General features: G+C 31.1%; 1 protein-coding gene across 5 annotated transcripts in view; it reads left to right on the top strand.

The window, feature by feature from the left end:
- NIPBL (NIPBL cohesin loading factor) overlaps window positions 1–19,918 on the top strand; it is a 191,663-nt gene that overhangs the window by 130,318 nt on the left and 41,427 nt on the right. For all 5 annotated transcript variants that reach the window (XM_060009584.1, XM_060009583.1, XM_060009581.1 and 2 more), the window contains 16 exons: window positions 298–529; window positions 1,336–1,487; window positions 2,048–2,128; window positions 2,590–2,690; window positions 4,127–4,265; window positions 5,829–5,911; window positions 6,503–6,635; window positions 7,687–7,830; window positions 9,979–10,068; window positions 11,165–11,379; window positions 11,491–11,593; window positions 12,212–12,310; window positions 12,412–12,558; window positions 14,817–14,951; window positions 15,709–15,807; window positions 16,633–16,686. In XM_060009584.1, the coding sequence (XP_059865567.1) occupies window positions 298–529; window positions 1,336–1,487; window positions 2,048–2,128; window positions 2,590–2,690; window positions 4,127–4,265; window positions 5,829–5,911; window positions 6,503–6,635; window positions 7,687–7,830; window positions 9,979–10,068; window positions 11,165–11,379; window positions 11,491–11,593; window positions 12,212–12,310; window positions 12,412–12,558; window positions 14,817–14,951; window positions 15,709–15,807; window positions 16,633–16,686 (2,007 nt within the window). The remainder of the gene's footprint in view (window positions 1–297; window positions 530–1,335; window positions 1,488–2,047; window positions 2,129–2,589; window positions 2,691–4,126; window positions 4,266–5,828; window positions 5,912–6,502; window positions 6,636–7,686; window positions 7,831–9,978; window positions 10,069–11,164; window positions 11,380–11,490; window positions 11,594–12,211; window positions 12,311–12,411; window positions 12,559–14,816; window positions 14,952–15,708; window positions 15,808–16,632; window positions 16,687–19,918) is intronic.

Here is a 19,918-nt window from a genome sequence, read left to right as displayed (position 1 = left end):
GTAGATTTGAATAAATTACACAAAAGATAAACATAACTATAAGTTTGTGATTGGAATGTCATTTAGTGGTGAAATTAGGAGATAAGAGTACATTATGTTTGAAAACATTGAAACAAATCATACTTAATGTAATATAAGTATTTGTACTTCATTCCTGATTTCTTTAAATATACATACACACACCATAACTCTCACCAAGTTTTCAACCGTGAAAATCAAATATATTATAATTTTTTAAAAATATTTAACCTATAAATGTGTTTATTTCCATTTCATTAACAATGTACTGTTTTATAGAATAATGATACTGAAGAAGAAGAAAGGTTATGGAGAGACCTTATTATGGAGAGAGTGACAAAATCAGCAGATGCCTGTCTTACAACTATCAACATTATGACATCCCCTAACATGCCAAAAGCTGTATATATTGAGGATGTAATCGAAAGAGTTATACAGTACACTAAATTTCATTTGCAGAATACACTTTATCCTCAGTATGATCCTGTTTACAGATTAGATCCTCATGGAGGTTAGTTTGCCCTTTTATACTGATAGTTTTTTTAGTATAATATCAAAATTACCTGTTATATAATTTTACCACGTCGGATGGGTCAGAATGCAGTGACTTAAAATGGCACCGAAATTGTTTGATTATATAAATTGTAATAAACACTGGCTTACATTTGACTAGAATATAGAACTTGTTTTAATCCAGTACTTGTTCAGTAATAATTTCTTTAGCAACTATTTACATATAATAAGAAGTAATTTCTACTGGTCTGAGATTTTCCTAGGTAATAGTAGCTTCTGGTTCCATTTATCACTTCCCCCAAATTTTACCCAAAATACTATCTACAAAATGGATTGATTAAAGATATATAATTCTTTCTCTTATTTATAATCTTTATAAATGAGTCATGTATGTTAACATGTATACATTTTAAGAGGAGGGCAAACTTGGATCACGAATACCTACCATTAATTACCTGTTGTTTAATTATTGCAAGTTGATTTCAAGGGAAATATAATCTTAATATCCTGCTCCAGTCAGTGGAAAAAAATAGAAATAAAGTAATCCTTAAGATACAAGAATTTAATAGCCACTGAAATGTACCATGAATTATCTGTTATAAGAATGTTGACTTTCTAACTGAATATTCCCTAAAGAATAATTTTCTCTTTTAATAAATAGACAGCTTTATTTGCCAGGTTGTATTTTTATATAGGGGGGGAAAAAAGGTGTGTTCTTTTAATTCAGAAAGCGGTTTTATTATTTTTTAATAAACATTATTAAAAGTTGATATATTCCTTGTTTTGATTTTTTTTTCATTTTAGGAGGCTTGTTAAGTTCAAAGGCAAAACGGGCTAAATGTTCTACCCATAAGCAAAGAGTAATAGTAATGCTTTATAATAAAGTTTGTGACATTGTTAGCAGCTTATCAGAACTACTAGAAATACAGCTTCTTACAGACACAACAATTCTTCAGGTAAGTTTTTTTCAAGCATTTTCCATATTTCTAGACCAAAAAAATAAAGGAGAATAAGGGACCTAATTGAGTTCAGTATAACCTCGCTCACTCAATAATACCAGCACTATGTTAATTTTTTCCATTCAGAGTATTTTATATCTAAATGGAAGAAATAAGAGCCTAGGGAAGTTTTAAAAAGAAACGTTTGGGGCAGAAGACAGGTGAATGTAGTATAAATTCTAAACTGTAAATTATTTGAAAGATAAATGATCATTTCCTTTAAAATGTGTGAGGATACTTCTTCCAGAACAGTGAACTTTTTTTGTTTTTTACATTCCTGTGACATTTATCAATCCAGAAGTTAGAAATCAGAGGAATGGCAGCTATGAAGGAAGGTCTGTGCTAATTTGCTTGAGGGTGAAAGGGAACAAAAGGAAAAACTAGGTGCTGATTGATGAGGGAAAAGAAAATGCTCTCGTTGTTTTCCAGAAGTTTATGAATGCTTTGGGATTTAGTAAGGCAGAATGTTACTGAAATCTCTTACAGATGTGTACTGATTACTGTCTGTGTCTGTGCAGGTATCATCAATGGGAATAACACCATTTTTTGTGGAAAATGTCAGTGAATTACAATTGTGTGCCATTAAGTTAGTCACTGCAGTAAGTATAATCACTTCACATTTTTAGTTATCTCTCAGAAAAATAACAGTGGTATCCTTCAATCCAAATGTGCAAAAACTAATGCAGATTTGAGTTTTCTGTGAGGACTATTTTAGTATGCCTTAGATTTCAAACACTTCTAAATATTTAAAAATATTTCAGTTAATTCCTTAATATTTACTATAAAATCAATTATTTTAAATCATTTAAATCTTGGCTTACGTTTCAAACCCAAGATATCATATTCCTCTAGATGAAACTAGCATACTATGACTTCTACAAGAATGTCATAATTAATGATAGAAAAGTTGAGCAAATTAAGTCATTGCCATCGAAGATGATGAAAACATTTTCATTCTGAATGGCAGATAATATTTTTTATCACATGGTATAGTATCATTTTTGTTTATTTTCAAATAATTATAACAAACTAAATTTGGAATCTTATAATTACTAAATAGGTATTCTCAAGATATGAAAAACATAGGCAGTTAATTTTGGAAGAAATTTTTACTTCACTTGCAAGATTACCTACCAGCAAGAGGAGCTTAAGGAACTTCAGGTAACTAACTATAGCAAAGTCTGAGTATAATGAAGAACTCCATTGTACTGTAGCCATCATATTTTAATTCTTTATCATTTCTGTCTGATTTTTATTTTGATGATCAAATAAAAGAGAGGCAATTCAGTCTCAGAACAGCGTGAAGAATACCGTAGGTGTGAGAAATAACAATGCACATTTTAGAGACTTAAAAGTTCAGTGATTCTCAAGTGTAAAGATCTGTGGCAAGGATTTTCAGTCTTGGCGTTATTGACATTTGGGGCCAGATAATACTTTTTTGCAGTGCTGTCCTGTACATAGTAAGATGCTTAGCAGCATCCTTGACCTCTACCTAATAGATACCAAAAGAAATGCACCTTTTCAAATTACAATTACCAGAATTTTCACTAGACACTGGCAAATGTTCTCTGAAGGGCAAAATCATCCCTGGTTAAGAACTATTGGCCTGTGAGAAGAGCAATAGGAAATACGGCTCCAGAGTCAGAGGCAGTTCAAGGATTTTATAAGCCTTACGAAGGAACTTGAACTTAATCCTTTATACAGTAGTAAGTCATTACATAATATTTTTAAAAGAGAGCTGAAAAATTACTCTAACAGAAGTATAGAAAATAGACATGACAATTAAACGCTCTTAATCACTAAGCACAGAGTAACTAAGGAATGTTATCCACTGCTGTGGTCAGCATTATTGCCTTTGTTGGCATAGGTAATCATCATGATTTTCATAACTATCATTATAATATTCCTGGCTGATTAAATGTGTTGACCTAGCATATAGGGTTATATTTAGATTGCTTTGAAGGCTGTCTTCTGTAAAATAATTGTTTTTATATTAATTTTTTAGACTGTGTATTGATAAACATCTATTGTCCATTAAAACCTGAAGAAAAGCTATCAACATCTAAAGGAATTCTTACGTTTTTAACTATTTTTTAAACAAAAAGATTTAAAATTTGATTTTTTATATTCTATGTCATAAAATATTCTATAACATAGATTATTTTATATTCTATGTCACTCATACTCTAACATATGATCAGGAGCTGACTATGTAGCAGATTTTAATAAGAAAATGAATACCAGAATGCCTGGGCATTGGGAAATCCTGAAGACTTCTCATTTTAAAAATCATTTTGAAAAATATTGATATTTTTTGTTATAATTGTTCAATCTGCAGTACGTATATAAAGTATAGAATTTTATATTAAATACTGCATTTTTCCTTTGACTATTTTAATTATCTATGCATACGCATTTAGTTGGTTTTTTGAGAAGTTAGAAATAATTAGACTTAAGGATACTATTATAAGCAGTAAAGACAATGCCTAGAAATATTGGTAAAGAAAGCATCCTGAAACTTTCAGATCATAGATGACATGTAAAATGAAATTCTCTTCATACTCTGTAAGATTTAAATATTTTCTTCTCCATTAAAGGTTAAACAGTAGTGATATGGATGGAGAGCCTATGTATATTCAGATGGTTACAGCACTGGTTTTACAACTAATTCAGTGTGTGGTACACTTACCATCATCAGAGAAGGACTCTAATTCAGAAGAGGACTCAAATAAAAAAGTAAGGAGTCATTTGTAAGTTTTATAACTGTGTATTTTTGTAGGAGGAAGCAACTATATTCTCTGCCATTCTTATAAAACTGAAGTTCTTAATTAGGGCTTCATGACTGGGCTTGCAGATCCTTGTAGAGCATTAAACTAAGTTTTAGGAGACTTGCGTTCTTGTCCTGACTATTATATCCACCAGTCATGAAACATACAAATCATTTTACTCTGAGTTTGTTTCTTCAGCTATAAAATGGGGATGATAATACCTAACAAGCCTACTATTACAAGTTGTAAGACTCAAGTGAGATATTGAATGTGAAAGTGAATAATATTATAATTATAATATGTAGTATCTATAATCACATACAGTAAATAATCGTTAATATAATTAATGTTAAATTTATGCAGAAAATGAGTTTATGCCCTCACTATTGAATAACTCATAGCTAAGATTTGCTTTTGGTTTTGTAGCTCTTACCCATCAACACTTAAAATTTTTCCAAGTTTTATAGTTTTACCTCAAAGAAGTTCAAAAGAAAGAGGGATAATTTTATTTCCTAATTCTGTTATAGTCGTGGCTGTGTGTATAGTAATAAATAATAAAGTGACTGGTTAATAAGGTATAAAATGAATATCAAAAATGTTGAGGTCCCTGTTGTTCTCCCCTTCTCCTAATCTCACTGTTCTCTTTTTAGTTTTTTCCTTACCATTGGTGAATGTTTATCTTCGTCCATTTATTTATTTATTTATCTGTATAAATTTGATGCAGAATTTTTTAATTTACATAAATGATATAGTGACATATTTACAGCTAATTTTTTCACTCACCATTGTTTTTAATACATGTAACTAATGCTAGATTCTTTTTGATTTAGGTTAAACACATCATATATGACATACAACAACTTGAAGCAAAAGTTTCTCTAGATATACTTAGAAATAGAATATTAAATCATAGTGTACATGCACTTTTAACTTCACTGGAACTTGTCAGTTTTCTCACTAAAGTGGTGTTCTAGTTTACATTCTTACATTTTGATTTTGCCTAGTCTGGTTAGTATGAAATGATACCATGTTTTATTTTGCATTTTTCTGGTTACTAGTGAACTTTTTCATATATTTATTCACTTTTCGGGTTTCCACAACTTTGAATTAACTATTTATATCCTGGTCTTTAAATTTATAATGAAGGAGTTGAATTTTTTTAGTATTCTAGCATTCCATAAACTTTGAGCTTGGAATTTTTTTTGAAATTCTTTTTGTGTTGATATTTTCAATCAGAACTGTTCTGATCATGATAAACAACTGTTGATATTTCATTTGTTAAACACATTTGTCACTCTTAACATATTTTAATAAATAAAAATGAACTCTTATCAATATTTTAATTTAGTTTTTATGAAGTATTGAAATATATTTAGTATGCTAATTGTAGCTTCTCTTTTTATATCTAATAGTTAAGATTTTTAGTATTTAAATGTATTGCCCCTATATTCAGTAATAACATGGCAATAGCAACTGAAATAACTTGTAGGTTATTTCTTATATCTGTATAAATTCATTTTTCTCAATCTAGGTTGACCAAGATGTTGTCATTACCAATTCTTATGAAACAGCCATGCGAACAGCCCAAAACTTCCTTTCCATCTTCCTTAAAAAGTGAGTAAAATTAACATAATCTGATTTTTATTTTCGCCATATAGAGAATAGTTCATTTATTTTATGTAAAAGATTAATCCAACTTCCTGCCATAATCTGAACCTTGACTATATCTCCCTGACCCCTGATTTCCTTATCTTTAAAATGAGGAAATTAGAATATTAAAAATCTAAAATTTTATAAACTCGCTCATATGTTGAACTTCCAAAGTTAAAGTTCTAGATTGAAATTCTATAATTTTTTTTCTGTGAATTTTGGAAGTTTCTAATTGAATAGGAAAGTTTGGGGAGAGAGGTTTCCTTAGCTTTCATAAGAATTTATAGTAATCTCATAGAAAAACAGTGGTCATTATTTAAAATGTGTTACACTTACCAGAAAATTATGTTAATGTCAATAAATGAATTCCCTGTAGTAGGGGGAAAAAATGAAGATTGAGAAACAGATTCATTTTAAACCATATTTTATTTAATGTACTCTCTTATACCATGTTTAGATGTGAGAGAAGAGGAAAACTTAGTTAACAAAGTTTTAGTCATATTGGTGAACATGTCACCTAAATTCACAGCCTTTCCATTATTTATCTTTGAACAGATGTGGTAGTAAGCAAGGTGAAGAAGATTACAGACCACTATTTGAAAATTTTGTTCAAGACCTTCTTTCAACAGTCAATAAGCCTGAATGGCCAGCTGCTGAACTACTCCTTAGTTTGTTAGGGAGACTGTTGGTAAGAGTATAGCATTTAAAGATTATTAGATTACTAGAAGACAACATAATGAGGATGTACTCTGATTCACAGATGATGAATTCTTTAAAAATGTGTAAGGAAATATGACCATTGCATCTCTATTTTTGCATGTGCATAACTGTACACAATACTGTCAGTACCTCGTAGAAACTTTGAAATGTTGTGACTTTCGGTGCTTTCATTTCATTACATAAGATAACAGTGCTTTAAAAAACTTTTTTTTGTTGTTGTTTTTTGTTTTGTTTTGTTTTGTTTGGAGGTATTGTTAGTTAAAAGCATCTCAACACTGAGTCATAAGTTATTGTAGTTAATTCATTTCAAAGCATGAAACTGATTAATGTGAACTCTGTCATCTTTAAGAGTATTTCTAAAAACATGACACGTTTTAGTCCTAATGGAATATTGTATTAGGGAAATGCAAAGAAATACTATTGTGATTTTTCTTTTTATCTTTAGACTACATTTGGACTTGTGCAATTGTTACAAAGTTTTTGGGACCTTACTTTTTGTCAGCTGGAAAACTTAATACTATTCTGAAACCAAGATAATTTTTCATAGGCATCAGAATTCCAGCCTAACAAATTCTTACTCAGTAATAATCCCATTTTATAGAGTTTAGCCTACATTTAAAGAAAGTGACTGTGTTCTTAGGAAGGTTTAATTTTATATATATATATATATATATATATATATTTTTTTTTTTTTTTAATGAAAATGTTAAAAATTCCAGAAACTCAAAAGGCAATTACTGGGAGTTTCCTGGTGGCCTAGTGGTTAGGATCCTGGGCTTTCACTGCCGTGGCCTGGGTTCAGTCCCTGGTCTGGGAACTAAGATCCCATACGCTCTGGGGTGAAACCAAAAAAATAAAATAGAATAATATTTTTAAAAAAAATTACTTTGTGGAACAATATCACAGGGGAAAAAAGTGTTTAACTTTCAAATAATACAACATAGATTTGGTACTTATAAGTTGCTATTAAAAATAGTATAAATCGGTTAAATTAAAAGAAAATTATTTTTCATGTGTAGGTTCATCAATTCAGTAACAAGTCAACAGAGATGGCTTTAAGAGTGGCATCTCTTGATTACCTTGGAACTGTTGCTGCACGACTGAGGAAAGATGCTGTTACAAGCAAAATGGATCAAGGGTCTATAGAACGAATTTTAAAACAGGTATTGAGATAAAGAATTTGAATTTGGGGGATAAGTAATAGTTAAGTACTTTTTTTAGATATTCTTCTGTTAGTGTTGCATTTTATTTTGTAGATTCAGAATAAAATGTTACTCCTAAAAATGGGCTTTTTCAAAAGCTCCACTGAGAAAATTTATACCGTAGGGTGAATTATGTGTAATAGGAACTTTCAGATGATTTATATAATCCTTAATTTACTTTCTTTTTGTGAACTACTGTTATGAATGTATGATGCTATTTTTCTATTTGGTTTAACAATACCTTTTTTTTTTTTTTTAAACTATGGACGAGATGGTAGTAATACTAAAAGTTACTTAAGAAAATTGATAGGTAAATAATCTCTAATCATACCATGCACAATGTTTTCATTTTCTTTCTACTCTTTTTTCTTTTTTTAATGTCCATAACCATATCCATTGCTGGCCATGACAAACGCCTCTAATTTTTTTTTCTTGTTACTATAGTTTGTATTTTGAAATAATTTTAAACTTACAGAAAAGTTTTAAGACTAGTACAAAAAGTTCCCATTAATCTTTCACCCAGATCCCTTACTGGTTGACATTTGCTTTATCATTCTTTTTCAAAATACACACGCATATGTATCTGTATATGCATTTTTATTTTCTTCTGAACCATTTTGAGCAGACAGGATGCCCCCATGACCCCTGAATTTCAAAGTGTGATTCCCTGGACAAGCAGCACCAACTTTTACATCACCTAGGAACTTGTTAGAAATGCAAATTCTCAGGACTCTCTCTGGAACTACTGAATCAGAAGCTCTGGTGGTGGGGACAAGCAGTCTGGTTTAACAGACCCTCCAGGTGATTCTGTTGAATGCTGAAGTTTGAGAACCACTGCTTTGTGTATGTTTTCTACGAACAAGAACTCTCACTTAAATATCCACAGTACAGCTATGAAAAGCAAGAAATTACCATTAATATAATACTACCATTTAATGGAATATTACCATTCCTGTTGTATTTGATAGATTATCATTTGTTGCTGTCATTATTGTAGCACTCAAATTGAACTAGATTTGACCAGTGGGAGCCCCTTTAAACTGCCTTTTGTATCTTTTTGATATCTTCCCATCTTTCCTTGAGGACTTTGTGGCCCAAGATGTTTCAGACTCATCTTTTACTTTCCTTGTGCCAGCCCTGGAATCAGCCATTTCTCCAAGTATTGCTGATTCCTTTCATTGAAGAATGGTAACTAGGTGATTTTCAGTATTTCTGAGAGTAGACCTAGGACCTCTTATTTGCCACATACGACCATGTACTGTACACTGTAAAACTTGAGGGGAGTGATCCTTGGTAAATATTTTTATGACTCTTGACAGACTTCCGAAAAGCTTTTGGAACTTTACAGTGTACTAGTTTACAGTTCTATGACTAATTTCTGAATGTATCCATTTCACTATACTCCAAGAACATAGGTTATTCTAATCTTTGTTTTCTACTTAGATATATTCTTAACCATATATTTGGCATTTCACATGGTAAACCAGAAAATAAGCTATAGACATTAATGTCAACTCAGAGTTAATTTCTCCTTCTGTATTGTTCTTGACAGAACCAAAGACTCAGTCCCTTTCTGATTCTAGATCAAATGCACAGCTCAAATATACCTACTGTATATTTAATATCCTACATGAAATAAAGTACTATTTTATGTTAATTGCAAATAAAAATATTTCCCTTTCAGAATGTTTTTTTAAAATAATATCCCAAAGACACCTGTAACACATAATAATTCAGGCAATAATTAGTTTCCATTTACTAGATTAAAAGTTTGGAATTCTCTCTTACCAAACAGAAAACCAGTGCTAGACCTTCCTACCTCTGAAGATTTACATACATGTTGTTCTAATAATTATTATGTCAGCTACTTACGAGCTTCTTTAAAGAAAGTTAACATGTAGTTCATAAAAATAAAGGTTAACCTCAGCTCTTAGTACACTTCAGCTATCGATATATAACGTTTTTCAAAAATAGTATTCTTCTGTTTCTTCCTATACTTATATTTTTATCATTTATCAGATTTTTCCCTCAGATTTGTATGTGCAACTGGATGATTTGTTAAAAAACATTAGTAATATCTTTTTCGTTACTACTTGGTTTATTTTGTAGGTTTCAGGAGGAGAAGATGAAATCCAACAGTTGCAAAAAGCATTGCTTGATTACTTGGATGAAAACACTGAGACTGATCCTTCACTAGTGGTAGGATTCTATTCTCCCTTTTTATTGGAGAGTTTACATGTTTGTTTCAAACTTGGTCTGTAAGAAAATTGAGAAGTGTTGTAAAGAGGAAAGTTGTATTGGAATCTTGATTTATAAAACGGGTACATGATAGTCTAAACGAAAAAGAGTGATTATGGAATGATTTGTCTTAAATGGAATTCTGGTACAGATATTGTAGTGTACTAAAATTGTGTGACATGGGAAATATTTAGAAATCTTTCCATAGGTTATCTTTGAGACCAAGTGAGATCATTTGTCCAGGTGGTGCATGAGATGATCTGTTAGCATATAAAAAGAATATTAGAATTTTATATCTATATTTATTTTTAACTATAATCCTTAATTCTGTTTTTTTATATATTAGGTATCCAGAATATTAGTAAAAGAAGTTTATATGTAAAATTTATATACTATATTGGGGCACTTTTTAATTTTTTTTTTAATTGATGGGATATGCATCTAAAGTGGTTGGAGATAACTAAGCTGTTCAGCCAACTACTGCAGGTTTTCAGTCTTCGTGGAAAGGAACAGATTATACAGTGATGTACGTCCATTATTTCTCAATAAAAGTGAAAAAATAAACAGGAACAGATTAAAAGGAACAGATTATAGGTGTACCTTAGTGTTAATATATTTCAATAATAATTGGCTATGTATTTCTTGAAGAAGTAAGGTGAAATTTTGAAAATAACTATAGAGTCTTCTACCTTCAGCATTTTATCCATGTGTTCTAAACTTTTCTAGTTGACCCATCATCTCTAATTTTACTAACTCGTTGTGTGATACCGTCCTTAGTTAAGTAGTTATAGTAGTATTGTAGACTTAATACAGTTGTGTTTATAAAATTATCTTTTGATGTCATTGATATAACAGTTAGGACAAAGTAAAATAATAAGTTTTATATCATTTAGATATTCTAAAAGTTCTAGCTTTCTTAAAATCTGTCTTTATCTGATGGAAGTTTTTTTAAAGTAAACCTTGATATTTGTATTCCTGATTGTGAACACTTTATCAGTAGGTTGGAAATTTTGTTACTAATTTCATCAAACTCAAATCTCACCAAATTTCTTTCCAGTTTTCTCGTAAATTCTATATAGCCCAGTGGTTCCGTGATACAACTCTGGAAACAGAAAAGGCGATGAAATCACAAAAAGATGAAGAATCATCTGAAGGAACACATCACGCAAAGGAAGTTGAGACAACTGGTCAAATTATGCATCGAGCTGAAAATCGGAAAAAGTTTCTTAGGAGCATTATCAAAACCACACCTTCTCAGTTCAGCACATTAAAGTAAGATCCAAAGAGAAAACATCTTTACTTTTTCAGTTATCTCTTTGATATCTATTTACCTACTTTACAAAAAAATTAAATAAATTAAAATTTAATGACTTTTTGTTGCAGGATGAACTCTGATACTGTGGACTATGATGATGCTTGTTTGATTGTTCGATACTTGGCCTCTATGAGGCCGTTTGCCCAGAGCTTTGATATTTATTTGACACAGGTAAACTGGACCAGAATTCCTTATACAATGAAATTGATTTTTCTAATTCTGGTTACTTGCGTTTGAGTATGATGTCTATTCATTGTTGAGAACAGATATTTTAAAAAATCATGAAAGTAACATTTGTTTCTGTGTTCCATATTTGTTAAAATATCTTTGTTCTGCATGCCTTTTACCTATTGATTCTTGTTTTACAGATAAATGGATATGTATCTGTATGGTACAGGTAGAGTGATGGTATATAGGTAGAGTGATTGATGTTATAAAAATATTCAATTCCAAGTTATTATTTAAATGATACTAAATATCCTTGATTAAAGTTACAGATAGGAAGGTTTCAGTGGGGCTACAGGTTCTTGCAGATGAAGCATAGCAATAAAAAACAGGTTTAATTGAGAATGCCAGGATAAAGGAAAGTCCCTAAAGCATAGAATGCCATACCATGTTTTAAGTTAAAGCTTTGGATCAGTAAGATAACAGATCTTTTACTCACTTATATAAAAATTAAAGGAAAGTGAGTATGATATTTATTTTAATTTTTTTGCATGTTTTCTTTCTATATTTTGTTAAATGTTATGTGTTCTAAAATTGATGAAAATGTCAATATTTGCTTGGCAGATCCTTCGAGTTCTTGGTGAAAATGCAATTGCCGTTCGAACAAAAGCCATGAAGTGTTTATCTGAGGTTGTTGCTGTAGACCCCAGTATTCTAGCAAGGGTAAAGAGGAGCACAGATGATTCTTTTTATTTGAGTTTTCTATTCAAATTAAAATATTCGTTCTACTTAGTATAAATTACGTTTTCTTTATTTTTCTTTAGCTGGATATGCAGCGAGGAGTTCATGGACGATTGATGGATAACTCCACTAGTGTCAGAGAAGCAGCAGTAGAATTACTAGGTCGATTTGTCCTTTGTCGACCTCAGCTTGCTGAGCAGTATTATGATATGCTGATTGAAAGAATATTGGTATGTTTGTTATGTCATTTTTATTGTAATTTATGAGTATAATTTTGCCTTCCTAATGTCACTTTTTAAAAATGTTAAGCTAGAAATGTAGATATCAATTATGTATTTATATTACCTAATCTGTAAACTATAGCAGCTTTCTAAAGAAGGACATATTTCAAGAGGAGGGCTGCTCAATATTGTAAAACAAATCATTGGCAAAAATTGGATTCCTTTTTACAGTTACTCTTGCCTTTGATTATGCCAGTTTACAATGAGTAAATGATAGGAGCTACATGGCATAGTTAAATATTTTGGACAGGAATCTAGAGTAATTATATATGTACATATATAAACAGGAAGAATTGTTTCAGTGAGAACTAGGTATAGAACTTTGGTGTCTGACAGTATTTTTGGCCATTATGTATATTCGCATGTTTCCTGAAAGCTGAATTATGACAAGCTCAGATACCTGCAAGTTAAACAAGAAAGTCATTTGAGTCTTAAGACCAAACTTAAGAAACACTATTCTAAGATATTCTTTTCTTCTATGTCATTGAATTCTCTGGCCCTGAAGTATTTCCCTGGAAAATGAAAGAATGAAAAAATGAAACACTGGCATTACAAAATATCTGTAGAATTTTCATACCACCCACTGCGGACATATTGATTTCTTCTGTAACTCAACAGAGATGCATTAGGTACAGGATTAGGTATTTCTGAAATGATAAGAGTTTATTTTATCACCTTTAGCCCAGCATTAGAATACAGTGGGACTGAGAGTTACAGATAATTTCATCTTCAACTAGCATAAAATCTTGATGGAAACAAAGAATTTTAAGGAAAGAGTGGAAGAATTTTTTCCATTTTAGTGCCTCACTCTTTTCAAGAGTGAAAGACAAACTCCTCAGGATTTTCAGATATAATGAACTCTGACAGTGTCTACCTTAGTAATGTATCCTAAAATATTTTCACAATTGCTAAATTGCATAATGGAAATAATTTTACAGAATAACTGTTCAATGCTTTTTATTTATTTTAAAAATGCTTTAATTATGAAAACTTGTAAAGTTAAAGAAAAATATTACAATGAACAGCCAAGTATCCACCACAATATTTCACCTCTATTTTTTTTAATATATAAATTTATTTATTTATTTTTGGCTGAGTTGGGTCTTCGTTGCTACACACAGGCTTTTTCTAGTTGTGGCAAGCGTGGGCTACTTTTCATTGCGGTGCGTGGGCTTCTCATTGCAGTGGCTTCTCTTGTTGCAGAGCATGGGCTCTAGGCACACGGGCTTTAGTAGCTGCGGCACGCAGGCTCGGTAGTTGTGGCTCGCGGGCTCTAGAGCACAGGTTCAGTAGTTGTGGCACATGGGCTTAGTTGCTCCACAGCATGTGGGATCTTACTGGACCAGGGCTTGAACCTGTGTCCCTTGCTTTGGCAAGCGGATTCTTAACCAGTGCACCACAAGGGAAGTCCCTCATCTCTATTTTATGTAGAGTATTCTCTAGCTCTTTTTTACACATATCCACCATGACATTGACTAATTTAAAAAGGCCAAGCCAGAGACTTCGCTGGCAGTCCAGTGGTTATGACTTTGCCTTCCGATGCAGGGGTGCAAGTTCCATCCCTGTTCAGGGAGCTAAGATCCCACATGCCTTGGGGCCAAAAAACCAAAAGATAAAACAGAAACAATATTGTAACAAATTCAATAAGGAATTTAAAAATGTTCCACATCAAAAAATCTTTTAAAAAAAGGAAAATATCATTAAAAAATAAATAAATAAAAATAAAATAAAATGGCCAAGCCAGTATTGTTATTTCCTCATGGTTTTTTTCATTTAATCTGTTCCTTTGTTTCTTATATTTACTATAAATCATAATATAGTGACAATGGTTTGAAAGAGTTAGGTTAAACATTTTTGTTAAATATACTTCATATGCTGTTTAAGCGCCAGACACTGTCCTAAAAGTTCCATGTTTGTTATCCCATTTAATTTTGGCAAGCTTATACTCTAGTCTTGTGTTCAGTGCCATTTCGTATTTTTCCATGTATTAGATATATTTTAAAAGCAAAGACAACATAATAAAATAACTTAAATTTATAGTAACATTAATAAAAGAGCATATAAAAAGGAAATATATAGACCATGTTTATCATGTTAATAAATAGTGTATATACTGCTTGTTGGTATTTTCTGATTTCATTTTACCAAATTTCCCACACCTAAGCATCTCAATTTTTCTGATGTTTAAAATACCTTTCTATTCCTAGGATACTGGTATCAGTGTCAGAAAAAGGGTAATAAAGATTCTAAGAGACATCTGTATTGAACAACCAACATTTCCAAAAATTACAGAAATGTGTGTAAAAATGATTCGCAGAGTGAATGATGAAGAGGGTATTAAGGTGAGATAAAAATGTTGACTACTTTAAATTTCATTTTTTAATTAATGTTTTAAATAATTTAAATGTTTATTTTATATAAATTTTGTTAGTTTACATATATATACTTTAAAGTGAATCATTTTAGATTATAAATTCAAGAAAAAGACATACTTATATATTTTTATTTCTAGATCTTGCATTAATTAATAAGATCTGATCTTAACCAATTTAGCAATTATAATATTTAATATCATTGTAGAGATTGCATTGTATATAGGTAGTTTATTATCAAGTTAAATTTATTTTGATTTTCAAATGGTATATGCTTGGTTTTCTAAATTAGTGAATACTTTGTTGAAAGTTTAATCCTGAGTTCATTAGTGAATTTACGTATATATGATTGTCCCTATATTTCTTTTGGGGGTTTTTCTTTTGTTTTTTAACAACTTCTCCCCCAAAAGTAGAAAAAATGTGTTTTTAGTTTGATTAAAAGCATTTGAATGTGTACTCTCCAGAAGTTCTATACTAGGCATCGTATTACCCATTTAAAATCATTGCCAAGTTGAAAAATATTATAATTTTTGTAAGTTAATTGCTGATTTAAAAAAAAAAATGAGGATGTCATACCAGTAGTTTCTGGTAATTTGTGTTTTGTTTAGTTATTTATAGGTTTTTTTTTTTTTTAATAGTTCTGTTTTGGGCTTTAATGAGAATTGGGGGTTAAGAATTTTGCCACATTCATTGTAGTTACTTAGTTTGAAATTTTTCTTTCTTCTAGAAATTAGTAAATGAAACATTCCAAAAACTCTGGTTTACTCCAACTCCACACAATGACAAAGAAGCAATGACAAGGAAAATTTTAAATATCACTGATGTGGTAAGAAGGACTGGAACAAGGGTGGTCCCTGTGGATGCAAACCTCATTGAGGTCTGCCTTGTCTTACAAAGGGAGAGACAATGACAAGATATTTGGTTATTCTCTACTGCATCCCTTCCTTTATATTTCTGGATGTACTCAAGGGATGCAAATAAGATGAGAGTGTTGTTTTCACCTAGCCCCACTTGTTGGCATCCACTGAGTTAAGCGCTGATATTAAAATTCTCCAGATTCTTCCAATGATTGAAAACTGAAAGGGAAAGGAGAAGTGGGTAAAAAGATAACAATAACCCATGGATGGCAACCTGAAATGACATAGTAATTTCTACCTTTTTCAGAAAACATGAATTAAGATTAGTTTCATTATGTTTAATTATACACATAAGCCTCAATTTTTCTTGACCCAGAATACTGTTCATGTTTTGAACATAAGAAATTTTATATTATGGATTACATGATCAACTCTGTTTCACTAATGTCTTTAAATCTTCTATCTAGAAGGAAAATAAGAAGCAAACATTTCCATTTTTATTGTTTTTAGACCTTACAGATTTTTCTGATAGTATGTGATTCAATAATACTGTTCAGAATGTATACCATTTTTAAAATTTCAATACATTAATTTCTTGAATGTCTTCTAAGATATTTTTAGAATAAAGTTCTTTAACATGGTGAATTATTGGCTCACTGAAAAAATAGTTTACTCTAAAAATAATTTTTTTAATTTAGAACTTTGGATATTTATATACTTGAGGCTACAGCATAGCAAAAGTATATTTTAAAGTAAATTTCTAACTTTGATAGCTTCACCATTTCTCCCCTTAGGTTGCAGCATGCAGAGATACTGGCTATGACTGGTTTGAGCAACTTCTTCAAAACGTGAGTTTTTGTAGACTTTATGATTTAAAAGAAGTTTTTCAGTTATTTTTTAAGTATATACTTTGTGGTAGGGAAAATTTATTTCAATATATTAAGCTGAATGTTTTGGTTAATATCCCTGTTTAATGAATTGTTCAATTGCTTGCTACAAGTAAGTTTTCTAAATCACTAATATTGATATTCTGTCTTCCCATCCTTCTAGATAATTTTTTTATCCCTTTAATCTAGATGATAGACATGAGATCTATAAATAGGTATATAGATTACATTAAATATATATTTACATTATTTGACATGTTATAAAATATGTAGAATTTCCTATAGTAGTGCAGGATTAAACCACAATTAGTGTTCTTTAAAAATTTTGTAAATTGAAATATGAATTTTTTTTATTTAAGAATTTTCAAATAGATAGAAGTACCCATCACCCAGCTTCAAAAATTGTTAGCACTTTCCTAATATCTTATTTATCTCTATCCCTCCCCCATCTTTTTTTTTTAATTTTTTTTTTTTTGGCTGTAATACCTTTAAAGAAAATCCCATACTTTGTATCATTTCACCCATAAATACTTTAGTATTGATCTCTAACAGAAATGACTTTTTAAAAAATAACCAGAATATCTTTATCATCTATATCAAAATAAATATTAATAAAATTATTTCCTAATATTTAATACCTTGTCGATGTTCACATTTCCCTGATTGTCTCAAAAATGTATTTTTATAGTTGGTTTGCAGTTGCTTTGGTTGACATGGCTGTTAAGTCTTAGTCTATAATAGTCAACCCTTCACTCCTTTTTTCATGCCACTTACATGTTTTCCTGTAGAGTGTCCCACATTCTGGATTTCATAGACCTCTTCTTTCTGGTGTCATTTAAGTTGTTCCTCTGTCCACCGTTTTTTTCTGTAAACTCTTAAGTTAGATCTAGAGGTTTACTAATACTGAAGTTCAGTTTTAGGAGTATAGACAGAAATACTTCACAGGCAATGCTAAATATTATTGCCTCACATCAAGAGGCACATAATGTTTGGTTGTTACATTTTCAGTGATTTTGATTGCCTGGTACATCTGTTATACAGTCTTTCAGGACTGGTTTTAAATGATCATTACCTAGATTCATTATTTTCAGTAGAAGTTGCAAAACACCGATTTTTTTTCTAGTTATTTTATTTATTCCATATTAATTAGCAAGGATTCTTCTTTAAAGAGGAATTTTGTCCTAATATTTGGCTACTGTAAAATATAGTTTGTACAGGAAGGGCAGGAGAAATACTTTATTCTTTTCCATTACTTAATCAAGTTTCAGAATAATGAGTTTTCCGGTCAATATCAGTGTGAACTAAAAGATTTTTGTATCTCTGTATTTTAATTTATTGCAATCATAATTCTTTTTGAAGCTCAAATTGTCCCGTGTTTGCCCAGTGGTAGTCCCTTCAAATGGATCTTGTATCTTTTTGGTATAAACTCATTATTCTTTTGTAGCCTGATTACTTTCTGCCTCTAAAAGATGCCCCAGACTCAACTTATACATTTTCTGTCCCAAACCTGAAATCAACCATTTTTCCAAAGAGCCATGAATCCCTTTGGTGGGAATAATCTGGGTGCTGTGGATGTTCATTGCTAACAGGTTATCATAGCTTTGGGCCTTTTCAGAGGATAGAGCTAAAAGATATATATTTCTTAGAAAGAAAAACATAAATCAAGAATTTATATTGTTGTTTTTTTTTTTGTTTTTTTTTTTTGCGGTACGCAGGCCTCTCACTGTTGTGGCCTCTCCCGTTGCGGAGCACAGGCTCCGGACGCGCAGGCTCAGCGGCCACGGCTCATGGGCCCAGCCGCTCCACGGCATGTGGGATCTTCCCGGACCGGGGCACGAACCCGTGTCCCCTGCATCGGCAGGCGGACTCACGACCACTGTGCCACCAGGGAAGCCCTGTATTGATATTTTTAATTCAAATTTAAGATTATGAGATTCTGCTTCTTTGATTTTATTATTTCCTTTAGACTAAAAATCTTATTTCCAAGGAAATGGACATAATTTCCTATTTGCTTTGCCCTACTATATTGACAGTAAGATTACTGGATACAGTTTAAGATTTTTTTTTTTGCATTTCTTTTTATCTGTAGCTCACTAAACATATACCATTAAAAATCTATCATGAAGTAATTTTTTCTGTTCAATTATGTCAACAATTTACTATCTGTTAAGTCTGTTTACTTTTTTATTTTTAATAATACTTTTAGTAATAAAACTGTATTTAGCAATATTTTTAACAATCAATCAAAATTATTTTATTGAGGCATAATTTACATGCAAAAATATTCACCAGTTTTAGGTGTACATTTTGATTAACTTTAGTAATTATTTACAGTGATGTAAAGAATATCACTCTTAAAAGCTTCCTTGTGCCTCTTTGTAGTTGATCCTCTCCCCTTGGTCCTTGGAAGACACTGATTCACTTTTTGTCACTACAGTTGTCCCTCTTGTAGAATTTCATATCAGTAGAATCATACAACATGTAGTCTTTTGTGTTTGACTTCTTTTAACTAGCAGAATGTTGCTGGTGTATTAATGTTTTATTCCTTTTTATTGCTGAGTAGTGTCAATAGTATGGATGTATCATAATTTCTTTATTCACAAATTTATGGACTTTTGGGTTGTTTTCAGTTTGGACTATTATGAATAATCCTGCTATGAATATTGGTGTGCAAGTTTTTGTGGGGATAGGTGATTTCATTTCTCTTGGGTAAATTCCTGTGATCGTAGTTGTTGGGTCATGTGGTGAGTGAGAAACTGCCAAGCTGTTTTTCCAAAATGGCTGAACCATTTTGCATTTCCACCAGCAATGTTCCAGTTGCTCCACATCCTCACCAGTACTTGGTATTGTCATTCTTTTTAACTTTAGCCCTCTGGTAGTATGTAGTAATATGTTGCTTTTAAAAAAATTTTAAGATGCCTTTTTTAAGCATCCTCATGGTGTTTGCCTCTGTTATCCAGTCTGTAATATCTTCGACTCTCTTCATCAGTCATCTTCCATTTTATAATTTTACATGATATATTTGACATCCTTTCCCTCCTAAGTCAAATAATTAGCTCTATATTATAGAGCCTTATGACTGTCTTAGTTATATTTATGTCAGCCATTCCAAAGGGGCATAATTCCTAGAAAACTCTACAACAACGTTTCATGTGATAATTGTAATAAAAGTTAAAGTAAGAATTAAGTATAG

This window comes from Delphinus delphis, chromosome 3 (assembly GCF_949987515.2).
Source record: "Delphinus delphis chromosome 3, mDelDel1.2, whole genome shotgun sequence".
Lineage (NCBI taxonomy): Eukaryota > Metazoa > Chordata > Mammalia > Artiodactyla > Delphinidae > Delphinus > Delphinus delphis.
Note: the sequence above shows the minus strand (reverse complement) of the source record. Positions and strands in the feature narration are given on the sequence as shown.